Source organism: Eufriesea mexicana, unplaced genomic scaffold, assembly GCF_001483705.2.
Source record: "Eufriesea mexicana isolate 0111107269 unplaced genomic scaffold, ASM148370v2 scaffold8199, whole genome shotgun sequence".
NCBI lineage: Eukaryota > Metazoa > Arthropoda > Insecta > Hymenoptera > Apidae > Eufriesea > Eufriesea mexicana.
This window is the reverse complement of record NW_016915967.1, coordinates 283,059-302,864: the sequence shown is the minus strand read 5'-3', so window position 1 is coordinate 302,864 and position 19,806 is coordinate 283,059. Positions and strand designations below refer to the sequence as shown.

The window sequence follows — 19,806 nt, the reverse complement described above, 5'->3', positions numbered from 1 at the left end:
TTAAATTGGAAAGTCGAAGGGCGCGCCAGGCAAATTAGCATTCCGAGGGGAAGATTACCGGTTGGCAAGAATTCTTTGACAAAGAGACGCTTCTTCCAGGCCTCTCGACTCCTGCGTCCTTATTATATCCCCCGGTATCGATCGCTCATTATACGCGAGATTCCCTTCGAAATGCGCTGCGATGCTCGTGTGTAGCTTAATCGTTCGCCTCGATGTTAAATTGCCTCGTTAAGCTGTCGTCGAGAAACGTTTTAACCGGAAATTAATTGCGGTTTTACAGCGGGAGCAATATCCCACGGGCTGATCAATTTTCCACGATATTTCGTTTTAAAATCCCGTCGGAAACGCCGTCGAATTTTTCCCATTCCTCGCGAATTTCCCATTCGATAAGCAGCCTCGCTGTGTACCATAGATCGCGAATGGTCGATCTTTAATTGGTCGAGGCTCCTCTCGCGACCGGTGTCCGAGGTACCAGCGAGAGCTGCTCTTCCTCCGGCTCACGCACACCGGACATTCGATTCCGTTCTCTCTCTAGCCCTCTTTCTCTTTTACCCTTCGTTGTCCGGCCAGGCTTAATGAAAACCGTGATTGAAGCCCGTGCACGAGGGGCCAATCGATCGGCAGGAATCACGAAGAGGGTGTTTGGCAGCCAATCACCGGCCTGCCTGCAAGGGACCGACACTTTTTTCCACTCTCCCTTTGATTCCATGCGATTCATGAGTTGACTTTGCGCAAAACGTCCACTGGGCTGTCCAACTTTCCTTTTGTAAGCGGCTAATCGAACTCCCGGTAAGGGAGGTGGACCGGTCGCAGGGCTTGCGATTCCGTAGGAAGATTGGCAGATACAGGAATAGATCTCGAGGAACGAAGGGTAAGCGGACCTTGGATTCGTGACGAGGAGGAACGAAACGTCTGCGAGTAGTTGGTCCCGAGTGGACGAAAATTCGGGTGCTTTGAGCGGAAACTTTGACGCAGCTCGTTAGCTGGAAGATGGCAGAGTTTAGAGGGAAACTTGGTGCATTAAAGAATCCACGGTCGCCCGGAAAGGAGCAAGCGGTGCCTGCATTAGTTAACAGGTTGATCAACACGAGTTTATCGTCCCTTTGTCTTAAAGGGAAGCGCGGGCCTGGACGAAAGGCTGGAGAAAATACGGTGGAAACGGGGAACCTGGGGAAAGTTGGAGGGCAAACATTTTTCGTTCTCCTTCGAGAGCTAATAACCTCTGCATATTTGATAGGATTCCATTCTCCGCTGCGGCAGAAAGATCGTTCTCCACGTGCCCGCGGAAGGGAAATCTAATTTCTTTCGCTAACACGATACAATTTTGATCCCGTGCCGCAATCTGAAAGCTTTTATGTCCCCGAGGCGGGCAAATCTTGTATCCTCTATGCGTTTTCACCTTACCAGCCCGCGCCACTTTTCTTCCTTTCTCTCCCGACCCTGCGACCCCCCTTTTCGTCTCGTATATTAAATTGACCAACGTTTCGTACTCGTCCTGTTTGCGTCTCGAGTCGCGAGCTATCGATCCACCCCTTGCGAGACCTACCGAGGGATCCCGCCGCTTTTGTTTCGCCGAACGACGGATAATTTCTTCCTCTGCCAAGGATCACAGCCCGTGATGGCGAATTCTGTCCCTCGAAGAAACGGAAACCGAAGGATCCTCCGTGGAGACCTTCGCGTCGATTTTCTACCGTCTTACGGTTTATTAACCCTCGGCCGATTAGCCGACCCCGTGATATCCTGCCTCGTCCGATGGGTCCTTCGAGATTTACGCTCGAATTATTCTCTTCTTCCTCCGCCGCAATTACGGCCCGCTGTTTATCGAAGTCGTCGAACGGACGACTGTTTGATTTCCTCTAACGCGTCCCCGCCCCCCGAAACGTCCAGGCATTTATTACGATACGTACGCTAAAAGTCATCTTCCTTTATTTGCGATTCTACGTTTACTCGTTTACATTTTAGATCGGTTTACGTACGAATTTGTACGCCCGCGCGAAATTTGATCACAGCTATTTTTAACGCGTTTCCGTGATTGAAGCCCGTGCACGAGGGGCCAATCGATCGGCAGGAATCACGAAGAGGGTGTTTGGCAGCCAATCACCGGCCTGCCTGCAAGGGACCGACACTTTTTTCCACTCTCCCTTTGATTCCATGCGATTCATGAGTTGACTTTGCGCAAAACGTCCACTGGGCTGTCCAACTTTCCTTTTGTAAGCGGCTAATCGAACTCCCGGTAAGGGAGGTGGACCGGTCGCAGGGCTTGCGATTCCGTAGGAAGATTGGCAGATACAGGAATAGATCTCGAGGAACGAAGGGTAAGCGGACCTTGGATTCGTGACGAGGAGGAACGAAACGTCTGCGAGTAGTTGGTCCCGAGTGGACGAAAATTCGGGTGCTTTGAGCGGAAACTTTGACGCAGCTCGTTAGCTGGAAGATGGCAGAGTTTAGAGGGAAACTTGGTGCATTAAAGAATCCACGGTCGCCCGGAAAGGAGCAAGCGGTGCCTGCATTAGTTAACAGGTTGATCAACACGAGTTTATCGTCCCTTTGTCTTAAAGGGAAGCGCGGGCCTGGACGAAAGGCTGGAGAAAATACGGCGGAAACGGGGAACCTGGGGAAAGTTGGAGGGCAAACATTTTTCGTTCTCCTTCGAGAGCTAATAACCTCTGCATATTTGATAGGATTCCATTCTCCGCTGCGGCAGAAAGATCGTTCTCCACGTGCCCGCGGAAGGGAAATCTAATTTCTTTCGCTAACACGATACAATTTTGATCCCGTGCCGCAATCTGAAAGCTTTTATGTCCCCGAGGCGGGCAAATCTTGTATCCTCTATGCGTTTTCACCTTACCAGCCCGCGCCACTTTTCTTCCTTTCTCTCCCGACCCTGCGACCCCCCTTTTCGTCTCGTATATTAAATTGACCAACGTTTCGTACTCGTCCTGTTTGCGTCTCGAGTCGCGAGCTATCGATCCACCCCTTGCGAGACCTACCGAGGGATCCCGCCGCTTTTGTTTCGCCGAACGACGGATAATTTCTTCCTCTGCCAAGGATCACAGCCCGTGATGGCGAATTCTGTCCCTCGAAGAAACGGAAACCGAAGGATCCTCCGTGGAGACCTTCGCGTCGATTTTCTACCGTCTTACGGTTTATTAACCCTCGGCCGATTAGCCGACCCCGTGATATCCTGCCTCGTCCGATGGGTCCTTCGAGATTTACGCTCGAATTATTCTCTTCTTCCTCCGCCGCAATTACGGCCCGCTGTTTATCGAAGTCGTCGAACGGACGACTGTTTGATTTCCTCTAACGCGTCCCCGCCCCCCGAAACGTCCAGGCATTTATTACGATACGTACGCTAAAAGTCATCTTCCTTTATTTGCGATTCTACGTTTACTCGTTTACATTTTAGATCGGTTTACGTACGAATTTGTACGCCCGCGCGAAATTTGATCACAGCTATTTTTAACGCGTTAAACGCCACGCCGATTTTACGTGCTACTGCGTTCGCGCCACAGTTAGCCGTCATGCGGGCCCTGTCGGGCCGCACGGATTGGCAAGGCCTGAAAGGAAAGTGTAGCGCCGGTCCCTAAGGATCGAAGTGGCTTTTAACGTGTTAACACTATGCTGTCCACGCGTTAATCGGGATTCTTTTGTTTGGCGACGGTGGGACTGACTCACCATTTGCCCATGATACCAACATGGTGTCACCGGCATTTGCTCGATAGTTTCGCATGACACCAACGTGGCGCCACCAGACGGCATAGTGTTAATACGACGACTCAGGTTTGAAGGAGTAGAGCTACACCTGCCAATGTCCACTTGGCAGGCTTGTCTTTGGTCTTCAGGTTGAACGTCCACACGTAGGTGGGCCCGCGGGTCCTCGTTTTGTAAACGGGACACTCGTACATGTTTCGTAGATCCTGCTTGTCCTGGGTGATCGCTCTCACGTTGATGACCGGCATTGCGGGGAATAATTCTTTCGGCTTCGAGTCGACCACGATGCCAGTCTGCACGTCCCAGCGCGCCCCCTCCATGAAGATCCCGTGGATGTATGCACCGTCCCTGGGAGCTGTCCTGATGTTAAAAGGGGAAAGATTGAAGCTTCTACGACCAAGCCTGTCAGATCGGATCGACCTACGTGAATTCCTCTTTGTTCTTCTTCGTCACGTCGCACTGCAGACACATCTTGTCGAGAGGAAGCTCCTGTCTCCTGGCAGTCGACTGCATGATGGCCGTGAGCAACGACTGAGGATTGAAGAATCCCGCTAGCCAGACCGAGGGTGGCAACTGAAACCACGTTTCCCTCGTATCCCCGGTCGTTTAATTAGCCCGTTATTTCTCTGACTTACGACGAAATCCGTGGACCAGGTCTCCAGTTCCCTGATCCGCAACAACAAGTCGACGAACCAGGCTGCGAGACCTAACAGAGACGGATAAGCTCTCTGGGCCCAAATCGGTGGCACTTGGTCGAGGAACAAAGCGTTCTCCAGGTCCTCCATGTCCGAAGTTATGGTCAGCTCCCCCTTCAGACCTAAATCCAGTTCACGTAGCGACCTCTTTATCTCCGTGGTCAGATGATTCATTCGCTCGCACTCTTGGAACGCCACGATCACGTACGGCGTCCTCTCCTCCACTTTGCCCATTATCTCCACCATGTTGAACTCCTCCGGAAGTTTCTCCATTATCTCGTCCAGTATCTGCTTCACCTTTGAATAACTCTCGATGACATACTACTCACCTCGTTCGTCGAGGGGTTACCTTGTCTTCCCTGGTCACCGTTTGTCCGCCAGAGCTACCTGCGTCCCTAGGCTGCATCTCGAACACCGTTTTGAACAAATTCTCCGCAGTCATGGTCAAGAAGCCCACTTCCGCGTTGGGATGCAAGCCGTACAAGTAGGGCGATTCTGGAGGCATTGCTTCGTCGATGTACGCGTGATAGCCGGCCAAATCCGTGTTGGGTGGTGCTGGGAACCCTTTGCGATATTTACACCATGAGCCTCTTTTTGGTGAAACGTTTGATCAATATAAGGTATCCCTTACCTGGAGCTAGCAGCAATTCTCCGTCGACCAACTCGGGCTGCATCAGTTCCTCGAGATAGGAGACACAGAGTCTCCTGTCCCAGTCATCGGTTATATGGCCACCGTACATAATTTCTCCAAAGAGATACCTTCCAATTGGAATTCCAATTAACGACATTCGATAACGAAAATCAACGAGATCGAGACGAACCTCAAGTCTTCCCAAGGCACCTTGGACGTTGCTTCCAAGTAATTATACAGCACGCTGACGCTGATGTGCAGGTCGCCCACGTTGAAGGGGTAGATCTTGTTCCAACCCTGAGGACCGAACTTTCGTCGCTCCGCGACCACAGCGTGGAAGTAACAGAGGGAAAATAGGATGGCCTTGAATTCTGCTTCCTTGCTGCACATCTCTAACGTCTCCTGCGTGAAGTTCTCCAAGGCTTTGTGCAGATTCGCCTGCATCCCCGTGGGTGGCTCGTTCGTGATCTTGATGGACGACTCGAGGATACCCTGATTGGGACCCGTCACTGGTTAATCTTTCGCTATTTCGAAACCAATTACGTCCGATAGTATCAAGGATCGAATATTACTTGAGGAATGATGTGTCCCGCCGGGGTACTGGCTGGCTCAGCGCTCATGAACACCCTGTAATCCTGATGCGAGCCTTCCGCGGCGATTTCCAACTTCTTCTCTAATAATGGTAGCCACTTCTTCACCAGGTGGATGTTCTGCAAGATCACCCAGTGGCCGTTCCTCGCGGCCACGTCCATAGCTTGCTCCGCGACCGTTTCCTGACCCTGACCCAGAGACACGTTGTGGAAATTCTGGTTATCCAACGAGTAGCCCAAACGACGACCCAGGTCCTCTACGTCCTAATTGAACGCGAAGAGTTACTCACGAGACCTGGATAGCTCGTCTTCGTGTTACGTCGTTACCTTCAAAGGATTCACTCCGGGTGAAAGGATAAAGAAGATGGGCGTGGAGGGACTGGTCTCCTCGAAAGATTTGGCAAACTCGACTGTTCTGCCTTCGATGTACCTAGACCCGAGCTTCTCCTCGATAAATGCAGCGATTGCGTAGGTCATCCTATCGGGTCGCAGTGCCCTGAGCATGCAGAGGCGCTGGATAGTCGTCTTGTTCTTCCATTCCTGCGGGAATTTCTCCCGCTCCGGGCACTCGCATTCCACCAGCTTCTTCCATCTCTTCGCCGAGGTCTCTATATCTCTGTCCAAGTTGCTGTGTAAAACAGGATCATCGTACAAGTAACCGGGGAAATCTTATCTCTCTGCGAGGTAGAAACCCTCGATCGAGCACGGGGAAAAATAGGAAAATAAAGTATCGGATTGCGATTACCGGAATTCCTCTCTGCTGGCGAGACTCCTAATCCCGCCCCAGCTGGTATTGGAAAGGAAATCCACGGGCGAGGTGACATGGGGCGTGATGGGGAAACGCAGAAGAAAGTCCAACTCGTTGGCAGTCACCTCGTTCCTCGCGAGCTGTATCTGAAACGCCATCTGCGACGCGAAGATGAGTTTGTCGCACTCGAACAGCCCTCTGGTGGTGTACATGAACACGGAGTAGGTGATGCACTCGATCAGATTCTTCACTCTTCCGGACACGTCCGGGGCGGGATCGGCCCTCGAGATGGCTTTTTGAAACACCACGCTGAAAGCTTTCAGGGAAAATTGATAGATTGGATTGATGGTGTTCAGATCGTTCAAGATGAAGTAGAGCAGAGAGGCCCTGGCTGCCGCCGGTCGATACAGTTCTCTCGCAGCGTCGATCTCACGGCTGGTGCCGCGGGCTTCCGTCACCTTCGACTCGATTTCCGCCGCGGTCCTCTTCGTCGTCTCGAGATTCTCCACCAGCGACGTGTCCTCGAGGACGTTGCTGCCCGCCGACGACAATCTGTGTGCATCACCGAGTTGCTATTTTATCGCTCGCTGGAAACTCGTCCTCGCGACGAGGACGAGGACGAGGATGAGAGCGAGAAGGAAATGGGAACTGTTGCGAAACGAGCGTACCTCGATAACAGGGAATCTTCCAAACTGTTGAGCGTAATCTTGAAATCGTTCTGCTGTCTGGTGAGCTCAGCCTTCAGCTCCTCGAGATCCGGTCGCTCGGCTTTCACTACCTCGGCGAGTAATTGATCCTCGAGACCGTCCCTCGTTACCGTGAAATTAATTAGAGTAGTTTGAGCCTGCATTTCGGGCTTGTAATGGGGATTAGCCAGCTTCGTGTGCAATAATAATCTGAACAGCGGATTGTATTCGACCTCCTTGTCGCCGATCTTAATCGCTCGACCCTTCTTAATCAAGTTTCTGCCTAACAGAGGATCCAGCACGGGATCCACCGTTTCGCCGATGTTCTCGACCAGAACAGTCGACCCGGTTGCCAGACATTGCTCGATGACATCCAAGTAACCCTTCTGCCCTAGTCTAATGACGCGAAGTTCCTCCCCGTATTTCTGCTTGATCCATTTAATTCCCTGGAGCTGAGGAAAAATAATGATCGAGATCCGAGCAGTGTTACGCGACCCCGTGACGGATAGACCTGTACCTGAGGGTCGATCATTAGGGGCCATCGGTCCGAGCTCGTCAGAATAGTAGCATTTTCCGTCGACATCCTATCGTTTGGCAGGCCTTCGTTATTCCACTTGGCAATCTGTGTGTCGTTCGTGAGTAACGACAAAGGGTCCAGTCCCTCGGTGATTGGAACCGTTGGTTCCACGCTGCGTAAGAACGGTAGCCATTGCTTGTGCAGCAGGTCGTGGCGAAATTGCTTGGTGAAGCATCCGACGTAAGATATGAAGGCTGTCACCAGAAGAACGTCGCCGGGCAACGTGGACGCTTGTTGCATGAAACTTTCGCCATTATTTTCTCGTTAGATTCGTCAAAATCACCCGTATCATCGACCTAAAATTAAAAATCAGGACGTACTTGGCTACCGAGTCTGCCCATCGTATATTCTCCGATGCCAGACCACCGACGAGCCTGTTAGCCAGTGCAATGGTAGCGTTCGTCGCGTCTGCCTCTTGCTGACACTTGAGCTTCTCGGACGTTGCCTGCTCGAAGTCTGCCGTCAGCTTCGCCAATTGCTCCTCCAAGGACTGTTCTAGAAATGGTACTCTGCCTAAACTCGTTCGGAATCACGTTGGTTCCCGGTGTACGTACGGCAACTTTGCGTTTGATCCCGCTGAGCTTGTCCTGAGCAGCGGCCAACTCCGCGTTCGCCTGAGCTAGGGCTTTCCTCTTTGGCTCCACGTCGCAGAACACCTCGTAAAACTTGATGATGTTGATCACCCAGGCGCAGAGGCCTGCAGCCGCGGCTGATTTCGACCGTACGAACTCCGGTTCGAATTCCGAGTCTTTGAGATACGGTTGGATCGCTTTGATCACCTCCGGATGAATGTTCTCCTTGTCGTAGTTGATCAGCGAGTCCAAGAAGGTGTCAACTTTTGCCATCATGATCTGAGGGAAGAAGAAAAGCGAGATAATTGGTCGGAGCGTATCGGTGACCCTGTTTCGAGTACCTTGGCAGCCTTCCAGCTTCTGTCCTTGGGTATTTTCCCAGCTGGGGCCAAAAGGACCATCACGGCGGCAGTTACGTTGGTCACAGCTCCCGGTGGGGAACCAAACGACTTCAATTCCGTGAGATTCGCCTTGTTCAATGTGTTCAGAGCCTCTTGGGCAGCCAGCAGGGCCGGCTCTGCCTTCATCAAGTCTACCTCGCAGTCCTTCTGCTTTTTCAATACCTCCTCGGCTATTATGGCGACCTTCGATTCCTCCTCGTCGGCTGAACGAAACAGGAAAGCATTGAACGCAACGACGGATGCTCGTTTACCCAGCAGATTTACCTATAGCCTTCTCCTTCTGCACTTTTTCCGTCTCGATGCCGACAATCGCGATCAAAGCATCGGCCGCGTCGTTCTTCTGCTGTAATTCCACCTCTTGCATCGCTAGCTTCTCCTTCAGCTTATCCACCTGCACCGCCGTCGAGCGGAGCTTCTCCAGGCCGTTCTCCAGCCTGGCTACTCGACCCCGAAGCTCGCTGGCCTTTGTCTTCAGCAGCCTCGTGTACAAACTGATCTGCTCGAGGAACGACTTCGGCGTGGTATAGTTGTATCGACGCTCGCTGGCCAAATAATGCCGGCTGGCCGCGTTGACGCTGGTGTGAGCGTGGGCCATAAATTTCGCAGCAGACTCCCTACGTACGAGCCATCCCTGTATTTATTGCCGGCCGCTATTGAAAGCGCGTGCTACGCGCTTCACGGTGTGTCCCGGTCGATATTCTGGGCTTCTACCTGTAAGTTTCCGGAAGTTCGTCCAACTCCTGCAGGAACCTCTTCGACACAGACATCAAAGCTTCTTGCGGCCATTCGTGGAACCAGTTTATCGCCGTGCAATTTATTATGGCTGGGAATTTCCTCGAGCGTATCCTTAAAGTGGATCCAACTGGGGAGAAGCAGAGAACTATCCGGAGCTGGCGGCGCACTCGGTCGATGAAGAACTTCCAGCAGTTCTCGCGGGTGTCTAGCATGCCCGCGCCCTTCACCTCGTTACGAACCCCTGCAAGCATGACCAAGCGTTTCGATCGACGTTAAAGGAAGAACACGCCGGGATCTTAAACGATCTTGGTACTATTACCGTGTTCTACGAGACGAGAATACAGTACCGTCTATGAATATTAATTCGCGAGAGGATTCTCGTTTCGAAGAAGAGAACAAGCCACGAACAGCTCGCGTACTATGGTGTATACCAATATCTAGCAACCTGCTATTATGTTTTCCACTTCGTCCTCTGCAAAGAGGTCTGGAACCTCGCCAGAAGCGAGCATGTCGTTGATCAGCACGAGGAACTCTTCGTTCGCAACCTGCGCGTCGGTCATCAGGAACACGATGCCTAGATTCTTCAGTCCCGACTTGCTGTATAGAACGGCCAGCTCCAGCTTCAGATCCGCGATCCCATAACCCTTCTTCAACTGGATTTGGGACACCTCCAGCGAGCTTATGAACGCGGCCAATCGCGATAAGCTCTGTTTGCCAGAGCCACCTACGCCCACGAGCAGAGCGCTGCCTCGAGGCGACTCCAGGATCCTGTTTATCCTGCACACGTGCATCATGGCGTCCTCGAACAGCACCAGATTCATGGCAGCTACCAGGTCGTTGTAGCTCACCATTGCCTCCGATAGCAATCGGTGCAGAGTCGCCCAGTCCTTCACTGGCATGTACTTTGGCTCCCCGACTCCACCTTGAACGTACGAACGCCATTTCCTTCTGCCCACAGGTTCGTGTTCCAGTCCCAAGTCTCGTGAGATTCTCGAGGGAACTCGGGAATACTTACCTGCAAAGTGGCAGTAGATGTTAGGCTTCTCCAAAATGGCGCCCTCATCTATCTCCTCCACGTTCTTCTTCAAGATGTCCAGCTGTAGTTTTGAGAAGCTCTCTATGTCTTTCTCGTCCGTCAGTTTGTCTCCGTAGACGCGATGGGTCTCGTGCATCCACAGTCTGATTAGGTCTATGGACGATGGCAGACACTCGTTCCCGCTGAATAATAATCCTTGGAAGCAATTCGACAAGTCACGAAGATTGAAGATGTAGTGGAACTTGACCGCTGTTGGGAGGAACATTTGAGCACAGCGATGGTGGAGCTGGATAGACGCCTGCACGATGTTGTTGCACATCTCGATGACGGTACTGGGGAATCTAGAAGGATAAATTAAACGTCCCTTTGGATTCTCATTTAATCAGTGGGGCTTACCTATGTTCGATGTTGGACAAGTGCTGTCGTAAAATAGACGAGTAGATGGTCGTCAGAGACTCGGTATTAGGGAAACTGACCGCGAACACCGAAAAATGCCTCTGTAATCTAGGATTGATGGTGAACGAGCCAGCTGTGGGGTTCATACAGCTGACGTACTGACAATTGTGGATATCCTTCAGAGTCAGCTTCGTTCTGTCGTACCAGTGACCGTAATCCAAGTGCTGCCGAATCAAGGTATGTGGCTGGACAGTCCCATAAGCGTCAACTTCGGGCATATTCAGGTCGTCGATGAAATACACCAAGGTTTTGTTCCCTGGTGGTCCGTAATTTCGACCGGCTTTCTTCTCCAGGGATTTCTCTAGGATCTTCTGTAACATCTCAGAGGACGTATAGAAATTAAAGGGCACGTTGGACACCGTGTAATTTTCGGGCAACTGCAGAAGCTTCTCTGCCACCAGGACAGTCTTACCGCAACCAGCTGTTCCGACTAACATCACCGGATGTTTCTCCACCATCAACAAGTCCAAGAAGAATCTAATTCTGATAGACTCCGCGGTGTAGACTAGGACAGCTTGCAGAGGCATTTCAGGGTCCAGCTCGAACTTTGGCAGACGTTGGGTCCACGAGACGAAGCTCTTAGTTTCGGAATCGATGTAATAATCGAACACGGTACCTTGGGACGGAAACCTAACCTGTTTGAACTCGTTGGTCCACCATTTACTGAATTCCACCCGGTAATCGATCATTTGATCTTGAAACATCGAGGAGCCAAAGGCCCAAACTGCCGCGAAGACGAAGTATAGCTCGTAGTGCTCCTTCAGAAAGTCACAGACGGTTAGCTCTGGCTTTAGAAGACAGTGAAGAAGATGGCACAGCATCTCCACGTGCGCCATGTCAGCTATCGGTGTTATCTTTTTGAACCTGGTTCTCAAAGTCTCCAAGCAGGGAGGAATATACTTGTCAAAGAGCATTACCAAGTTAGACTTCTCTATCGGGGACGTTCTTTTCTCTACCCAGCTAGTGACATAAGGATTCCAGCCAAGATCTTGAGGATTTATGTACAGGATACCCGCTCTGGACACCGTGGCTGGAGTGGCGGTTCGCAAATTAGAGATCTCAAACAGCAATCTCATCACGGGTGTCAGCGCTATCCTTTCGTTGCTAGCCAGGGTCAAAACTTTGTTATCGTCCATGACAGTGTTCAAAGACTCGATCCACATAGGATCTATGTCGCCATCTAGAACTATCCACTTGGGATTTTCGCCCCCTAGATTAGCCTGTTCTCTCATAATCACGGAGAACAGGCCGTCCTTCCATTCCCTGGTCGCCGGATTGATTATCCCGAACAGCTCGTCGTTAGTCACAGCTTTAGGATTCAGATCGTTATACACCGGCTTCCTCTTCATATTCTGATACGTCCTGAACAGGGATTTCCAGACCTGGGTCTTTCCCGATCCAGCCGTACCCACGATAAACACCGAATGTCTCACTTCTAACAGTTCCTCCAGTTGAACGACTTTGAGGATGAAGCCATCTTCCGGTTGTAGCATCAAATCAGCGGCTGCCTGCTTAACCATCTTCTCAAACTCGACGTCCCGCTTCCGGGGAACGTCCAACGCGGGGAACAAGTCGGCTATCAGGCCCATAAACACAGGCAAATCGTCAGAGACCACTTTGGGAATGTTGAAGTCTCGGAGGGCTCTCATGAGCACTTGTTCCTCCGGTCTGCCGGGATCTCCCCTCTTCAGGCTTCCGGCGACCACGAGGACGGACTTTATCGCGCGTAATCCCCAGTCGTAATGGTCCTGCTTCGATAACAGCTCCTTGCACAGCGTGTAGAGTGTGATGAACTTTCTAGCCAGGATCCTCGCGTCCTGGAACCCCTCCGCCACGAGCATAATCTCGCAAATGAGTTCGAAATCGGGGACGACCATGGCGCACGGTCGGAATAACGCTTTTAAATTTTCTGGTAACTCCGTACGTCCGGCATAACCCGGATTCATGGTGATAAATATACCAACCGTGGGCTCCAGACCTATCATCTCTCCCATGAAGTTGAATTTTTCCTTCTTGTCTCTGATAGCGTCTTGAATAGACTTTACCTGTACCGCGACCACTGACAGTACCTCGACGGTGATTCGGTTGAACTCGTCGAAGCAGCCCCAGGCGCCAGTCTGAGCTAATCCCTTGTATATGTTGCCACAGGATTTGTAGTCCATCTGCTCGGAACAGTTGAACACGTAGACCATTATACCCAGAGCTCTGCCTAGATCCTTGGTGGTCTCGGTTTTCCCGGTCCCGGCTGGGCCTGCCGGTCCGCCTCCCATTATCAGATGGAGGGACTGGGTCAGGGTTATGTAACATCTGTCGGTGAGCGGCGTTATAACCAACCTGTAGAAAAGAAAGGTATAAAATATCGAGTATTTTGAAACGCTTCCGAGAATCGTGTCTGGCCATTAACAGAACGGCAAAAGAGACGAAACGAAGCACCAGCCGACCTGGGTGTATTTCCCAGGTATTCGTGAGAGTATTTAAACTGTGCGTCGCAAATATTAGCGAAGCAATCCTTCTCCCTCTCGTCCCAACGGTGGCGAAGTTGACTCTGCCATTGGAACGCCTGCGACGTCTCCACCTTGGACTGCACCAGCTTCGCCACGACGTCTCGAGAGTGTACATCTATCGTGCAGATCGTCATCACCTTCTGTCTCTCCTGTCTCGTTAGCTCGCCTATCAGCAGCGTGATCAGTATGCTCAGTTGTGAGATTTGTTTCTTCAGATAATCTTTCAGCGAGTTATCGTAGCCCTCCTCCAGCCTGGCGAACGCGATGTTCACCTCGGTGGTCCACCAGATTTGCGTGCCGCAGAGGGATACCTGGGCAGGGTAATCGAATAACCACTGTTCCCTAGACTTCTCTTCGTACGTCACCACGGCCTCGCTGAAGTAGTACCGTATGCTGACTCTCATGACCAGTTGCAAACGGTTCAACCATGCCTCCACTGCGCCCTCGCAGCTCATCTCGCAGTTCGCGAATTCCACGTACTCTCCGTCCTTCGCGAACATACCTTGAAATAGGAATATTTCTCCTCTGGATTGGCAAAAGGACCAGCCGCCTTATTTCACCCCGATTTATCCCCGTCAGCGGGACCACTTACCCAATACGCGTCTCGGCGAGCCAACAGCCGCGTCATCGAATTTCAATCGGGCCATGGAGTCGAATAGTTTCGTCAGATGCTTGGCCACGATCTCCGGCTGATTTCCATTCGACAAGATATCCAGCAGGTCGCTGGACGAAACGAAGTAGAATCTCGGGAACGCGAGACGCTTCGTTTCCAAATACTCTGCCAGGGCTTTCTCGCAGAGGACTAGTTCCTTTTGCAGAATGTCGAGCGAAGATACCAGTCCTTCTCTATTCGTTGCTTCCACCACGTTTGGCGTCTTCGCTAGCTCCTCTGTCATCTGCTTGAACTCCTTGTCGATGCGATCGAACCTCTCGGCATCCACTGGCAGCTGCCTCCTTATATCCTCCGATGACGTGAAGATGCTCTCGAGGTGCATCCAGGTTCGTTGCACTTCGAACCAGATCGTGGTCACTTGATCCGCGATGCTCAGCTTCCGCTGCCAACTAGACACCTCTTCCAAGAAATGCGCGATGAATTTCGAGGTGATGAGATTTTGCAGCTGGACCTATGACAGCGAGAGGATCCATTTGATTCTTGGAGATCGAATGGTCGGTCGTGAGAAGTACCTGGTTCTCTTCCAGAGTCTCGATCAATTCCTCGCTGGCTCTTATGAGCGTGGCGCCAGTCCTGGCGTGAATTTCCTTCTCGAATTCCATTTTCGACCAGGTGGCGTTCAATTCTCTCATGTACTTCTCCATGGACATTTCTTTCACCGCCTTGTCCACGATGTTTTTCACCTCTTCCTCGCACTCGTGGAGATTCAGCTCCAGCAGATCGGCCAACGTGGTAGACTCGTCCATGACGAATCGTACCTAAGCCCAGTCGTCTTTATTGACCATGCTTTTGACAGTGTTTAGGATGCGAGTAGATCATTCGGAGAAACAGATGACAAGCGAGGTGTGTGAAGAACGAAACGTTTCGGATGCGAAATCGATTTATTGAATGAAGTATGTACAGCGAATGGTACAACGAACGAAACGATGATAAAAATATGGTATAAATTATTCGACAACATGCGTGATGCATGCACTGCTCGCTAACTAATGAAGTACTTGTTATATGAATAATCGTGGCAGTGATTGGGGTATTCGTGCTGAAAGATTTAAGGGAAAATAAGGTGCACGTATTTACAGTGGACTTACGGTCATTTCTGGAGTCATGTTGCCCAGTTTCTGTAACACCGATAGCGTATATACAGCGGTGCAACTAACTCTAACACCTTCGTGAACTTCCATAAAAATACCCTAATCCTAATCCTTAACTATATTTCGGTATAAAAATTCTTAAGAAAATACACAATCTCTTATCAAAATTATGTCAACGCTTTGAAATTGCCCTGTTTCCTTAATATTAAACCTATCCTCCGTTTCTTAACCTCCGCAGGTACCTTGGTGCTGTTCATCAACTGCCTCCAGTGTCTTTCCCTGATGGCTGGGTTCTGGAGTTCCGCGACAGCCCTCAGGGACGTCAGCATATTCTTCACGGTTGCCTCCAGCGATACGTAAGTGTCCCACGATCTCATTTCCTTGTCCAGAGCTAATAATCTCGATCAGTACATCGAAAACGCACCCCTGTCATACCGATACCGTAACACCAACCTCGTATCTCCTTGGCGAACTTCTTACACTCGATGTCCATGTTCTCCACGTCAATTTTCCGCCATGGCGTAGTCTTCCAACCCTCTATGCAGCTTCTGACGATGTTGACGTAGTCCCAGAGCTGCTTCAGCATCTTCAGCTCTCTTCTGCACTGCCTCAGCACCTTGAACTCCGGCACCATCACCTCGAACAGCGACGCAGACTCTTGGATGTCCTTCATTTGACACTCCAACATCGTAATCTCCTTGTGACCTTCGTCCAATAACTCGTACGGGTTCTGACAATCGTATTTGAAGAAAGTGTAACGTCGAAAGGCCTCCCTATAGTGGGTGATCGTCGTGTCGAAGGCCGAGATTCGACCTCGTATCCTGGACACTTCACCTGTTGTGTTTCGCGATTAAACATTGATTAAACGCGATGACAGTTATCACAGACGTACCTGCTTGCAGCGGAGCTACTTGCTGTTTGACCATCAATGCCAGTTTCTTCGTATTCGCCCACTGTTCCGGCAGTTCTTGGAGAAGGACGTTCACCTCCTCGGGTATATCCTGATCGTAAAATTTCAGGAGTTCGATCGTCTCTTCCAGAGGCTGGAACATCTCGTCCGTGGTTGGTTGCCTTTCTTTCACTTGTAACAGGAAACCCATCACGCTAACCAGACGAGCATAATCGCCTGGTTGGGTCGGCTGAAGCAAACCTTCGTCTGCTCGTCTATCGATGAAAAATGAAATTAACCATCTATTAGAAGATGACCCTTTTGCTAGGTTTTCTTAACTCTTGGCATTCGTTACTCTGCAAATAGGTAAAACCGATGACCAATGTTACGCAAAGCAGGGCGAGTCGTAAAGGAAAACACCTTATAAACGATCCCAAATCCGAGAGGCTGCTGGTAACGCGATCGACCAGATGTCTCTTGAACATGCTGGACCATTTGCAGACCATGTTCAGCACCGACTGTCTGAAGGGTCTGAGGTCTACCCTGAACCAGCCACAAAACACTTTCGACGGTTCCATTTCCTCGATCTCGAGATAGAGGCCCTCGTAAAGGTCGATTTGCTCGCGGAATTGCTCCATTTTCGGCGGTGACCGTGTCGGCCCCTTGGGATCCTGCACGGCCACCATCTCCATTTCCTCCATCGTCAATTGTCGGCTATACTCGAGGAACTGTTGCATCACCATGTCCCTATCGTCTAACCAGAGATAGGCGTATCCTGATAAAATAAGACGACAAAGGATAAGGGAGGATGATGGAACCGACTTAAGTCGGAAACTTTGTCCGACGTTGGCTAGTCTCTTCCTCCTCCCTGTCTCGTGGAACTCGTACCTTCGAAGTTGCTACAGAATTCCGTGGCTTCCTCCACCGCGGTTATAACGTTGCTCATGACTTCGTTCTTCATTCCCTTTATGTCCGGATCTTCCTCCAGTTCCTCCGTGTATCCCACGGTGTCTTTCTTTAATCTCGGCACCAGTGCAGCCATCCCTATGACGTCGTTTAGAAGTGCCAAGATCAGCTGATCCAGTCCATCCGGGTCGTCCGGTTCCAGCGATGGGACGTAGTAGAGATCAGGCTCCCTGAGCTCTAACTTGGCCTCCAACAGCGGCTCGGTCTGCCCATTCGAATCCATATTGTCTACCAAGTACCCTGGCACGATTAGGAAGGAAAACCAATTTAGACAAATCACGGCAAGAGAATTCAAGTCTACCGACCGGTATCGAGAAACCATTCACCTAACGAACAGCCTACGGCCCTTCGAAGGGACTCCATCACGATCCCATCGACATAGGCCACGTATCTCTGCCAGGGTTCCTCCATTTCGTCGGAAACTTGGAACAGCAGTCTGTTCTCTTCCAGCAACGAATGAATCTGCTCGGCTGCCCTCTCGACCTCCCCGTAACGTCTCGATACTTTCTCTGGCCGCTCGTCGAACGACAATAAACCGTCCTTACGACGATCCTTCCTCTCGATGAGAGGCGTCCTCGTCCAGGCGTCCAGCACCGCTTTGATCTTCTCCACGTTCGTCTGGGTCGATTTCATTCGCCTCCAGAGCCCCTCCACTAGTTCACCCAGCTCCTCGATGTATTCCAGGACACCGTCCGACTTCCAGCACAGTTCCGTTTCTCCCCGAGACACCAGCAAATCGATCCTCGTTATTTCTTTCTCGATCAGTCGATACTCCACTCGTCTGGTCGTCTTACAGATGTTGTTGTACGAGCTCACCGTGGCACCGAGCAGCGTGCGGTATTTTCGAAAGGTCTCTACGTTTTCTGACACCTGCACGACAAAGGATAACGGACTATGAGGCCTGTCAGTAAGAATCTAGAGCAAATATCTCCGCGCAGGAAGATTGACGACGAAAAGGAGACACCTTTATTGCCTCTTCGGGGATGTCCGATCGCGACATTTGTTTCAAGTAGTTCACCTCCTTCAGGACACACAACAGCTCGGGATCGAAGTTTAGCAGCAGCGTGGAATCCTCGCGAGCCAGAATATTGTGATTCAGACCGATATTCACCGTCTCCGGAACTGTCTGTGCCCACTCCGTGAACAGTTGGTCCTCCTTGTCGTTGAAGATCGTGATCAGCCTCTCGTAGCGTTTTTCTATGTTCTGGCCCTCTTCGCTGTACACTATGCTAGACATCAAAAGGACCAATCTGTGCTAACGTTCATCCGGAATGTCCTAGTCGCTGTGAAAACTACTCACGGGTGCTGAATAGCTCTGAAAGATTGAACAGGCAGATCGATGCGTTGTCTGAGCATACTGATGAATGTCAAGGCCGCCGCTAGAGGTGGAAGATTAATTAACGCACCCCTGGTGCCACGATTAAACAGCACCTCGACCACAGTCAGCTCGACGTTTAATAGCTCCAAGATTTTGGAATAGCGATTCGTGAATTGTTTGCTTATCACGGGCCTGTCCAACACCGTCCCCGCGATATTTATCAACTGGAAGGAGACATTCGTGAGCATCCTGGCGAAACTAACGAGAGATACCAGAATGGCGCAAGGACGCTGGAAAAGGGTACCTTGAAGACGCTCTCGAGGTTGCCGCAGTCGTCGAAAGCCTGGCAAAGGATGGCCGCCAATTTGCTGTCTAGGTCCGTGATCGACTCGTTGAACTTGGCACAATCCACGGCGAAAGACTCGTCGTCTGGCTCGAGGGCGTCGTTTGCTCGCACGGTGAAAGACAGGAACAGCTGCTGGAACTCTTTGTAGACGTTGATGATCCTGGTGCTGAGGGATCGACCGAGAATCCCGCCGATTTCTATTTTTTCCAGCTTAGAAAACTCCATCACGGTGTTGAACAGCCATTCTACGTCGCCGAGTCGCCTGAGGAAAGCATCCAGGCGAGTGAAAACCGCACTGGAATTAAAGGTCCAGGGTGGTGCGTGGGGTTTCATCGCCGGCATGTCTTTCCTAAGCTCGAATTGTCGTCTAAACTCTTCCAAGATGCCTGTAAAACAGGATTAGGTTCCTCGTTTAAACAGGATCAGATTACGGCAAGATTGATCCCGACCTCTGGATATCTGCACACGCTGCAAAGCCTCGTCCACGTCGCTCTGGAAGATGGAGGTCGGGTCAAGGAATCGACGAGCCTCCTGTATCAACAGGTTGCAAATCTGTCGAAGCATGATGATCACCTTGGAGGAACTCTGATAGTAGCTGGATTTCGACCAGGCTAATCCGACCGAGTGTATCAGCGTGACCATTAGCGGCTTAGTCTCGGAGAAATCCACCTCCTCGACCGTCTTGAAGCATTTCGCCAATGGGGATAGATACAGCGATATCTCTCTGGCCTCAGCCATCGAGGACACCACGTTATCGAAAAGGGTACGGAAGCAGGGGAAGTAAGCGCTATCCGTTGTTTCCAGAATGCTGGCCATTTTCTTCACGCGATCCTCTTGCAATTGATCGTAAATATACCTGAGAGGAACGTATCATATTTTTCGATTTGCGATCAAAGAAAGGATGAAAACGTTAATTTCAACGGAACAAGATGAAAAATTTTGACAGAAGTTCGACTCGCCTTAAATTTGCTAGCCTGGTGGACCAATATTCGAGCTCTACATAGGGGGTGGGATTTTGGCCATTCTCGAAGGCGGCGCTTGATTCCTGAGTGACAACGTCATTCACCAAGTAGGCCCACTTTATCACGACCCCCTCGATGGCACTCTTCAAATACAAATCGACGGCTTGGGGTCCCTCCGCACGCACCAGCTTCTCCACTTCCGTCACCTTCTCCATTCCT

The 19,806-nt window shown here is 51.0% G+C and overlaps 1 protein-coding gene across 1 annotated transcript in view; it reads right to left on the bottom strand.

The window, feature by feature from the left end:
- Window positions 1–3,776: 3,776 nt before the first annotated feature.
- The window catches only part of Dhc93AB (Dynein heavy chain at 93AB), a 16,714-nt gene continuing 684 nt past the window's right edge, over window positions 3,777–19,806 (bottom strand). The window contains 34 exon segments of the mRNA XM_017907509.1: window positions 3,777–4,071; window positions 4,136–4,284; window positions 4,347–4,703; window positions 4,774–4,970; window positions 5,038–5,165; window positions 5,228–5,529; window positions 5,610–5,891; window positions 5,955–6,255; window positions 6,373–6,927; window positions 7,044–7,513; window positions 7,579–7,882; window positions 7,959–8,128; window positions 8,193–8,489; window positions 8,552–8,814; window positions 8,876–9,225; window positions 9,323–9,587; window positions 9,792–10,268; window positions 10,362–10,723; window positions 10,779–13,172; window positions 13,280–13,844; window positions 13,935–14,466; window positions 14,528–14,773; window positions 15,104–15,133; window positions 15,349–15,497; window positions 15,560–15,940; window positions 15,999–16,270; window positions 16,416–16,770; window positions 16,884–17,201; window positions 17,288–17,831; window positions 17,926–18,190; window positions 18,262–18,503; window positions 18,584–19,011; window positions 19,075–19,481; window positions 19,585–19,806. The exon segment at window positions 19,585–19,806 is cut by the window's right edge and continues 17 nt beyond it. Of these exon segments, the coding sequence (XP_017762998.1) occupies window positions 3,777–4,071; window positions 4,136–4,284; window positions 4,347–4,703; window positions 4,774–4,970; window positions 5,038–5,165; window positions 5,228–5,529; window positions 5,610–5,891; window positions 5,955–6,255; window positions 6,373–6,927; window positions 7,044–7,513; window positions 7,579–7,882; window positions 7,959–8,128; window positions 8,193–8,489; window positions 8,552–8,814; window positions 8,876–9,225; window positions 9,323–9,587; window positions 9,792–10,268; window positions 10,362–10,723; window positions 10,779–13,172; window positions 13,280–13,844; window positions 13,935–14,466; window positions 14,528–14,773; window positions 15,104–15,133; window positions 15,349–15,497; window positions 15,560–15,940; window positions 15,999–16,270; window positions 16,416–16,770; window positions 16,884–17,201; window positions 17,288–17,831; window positions 17,926–18,190; window positions 18,262–18,503; window positions 18,584–19,011; window positions 19,075–19,481; window positions 19,585–19,806 (12,874 nt within the window).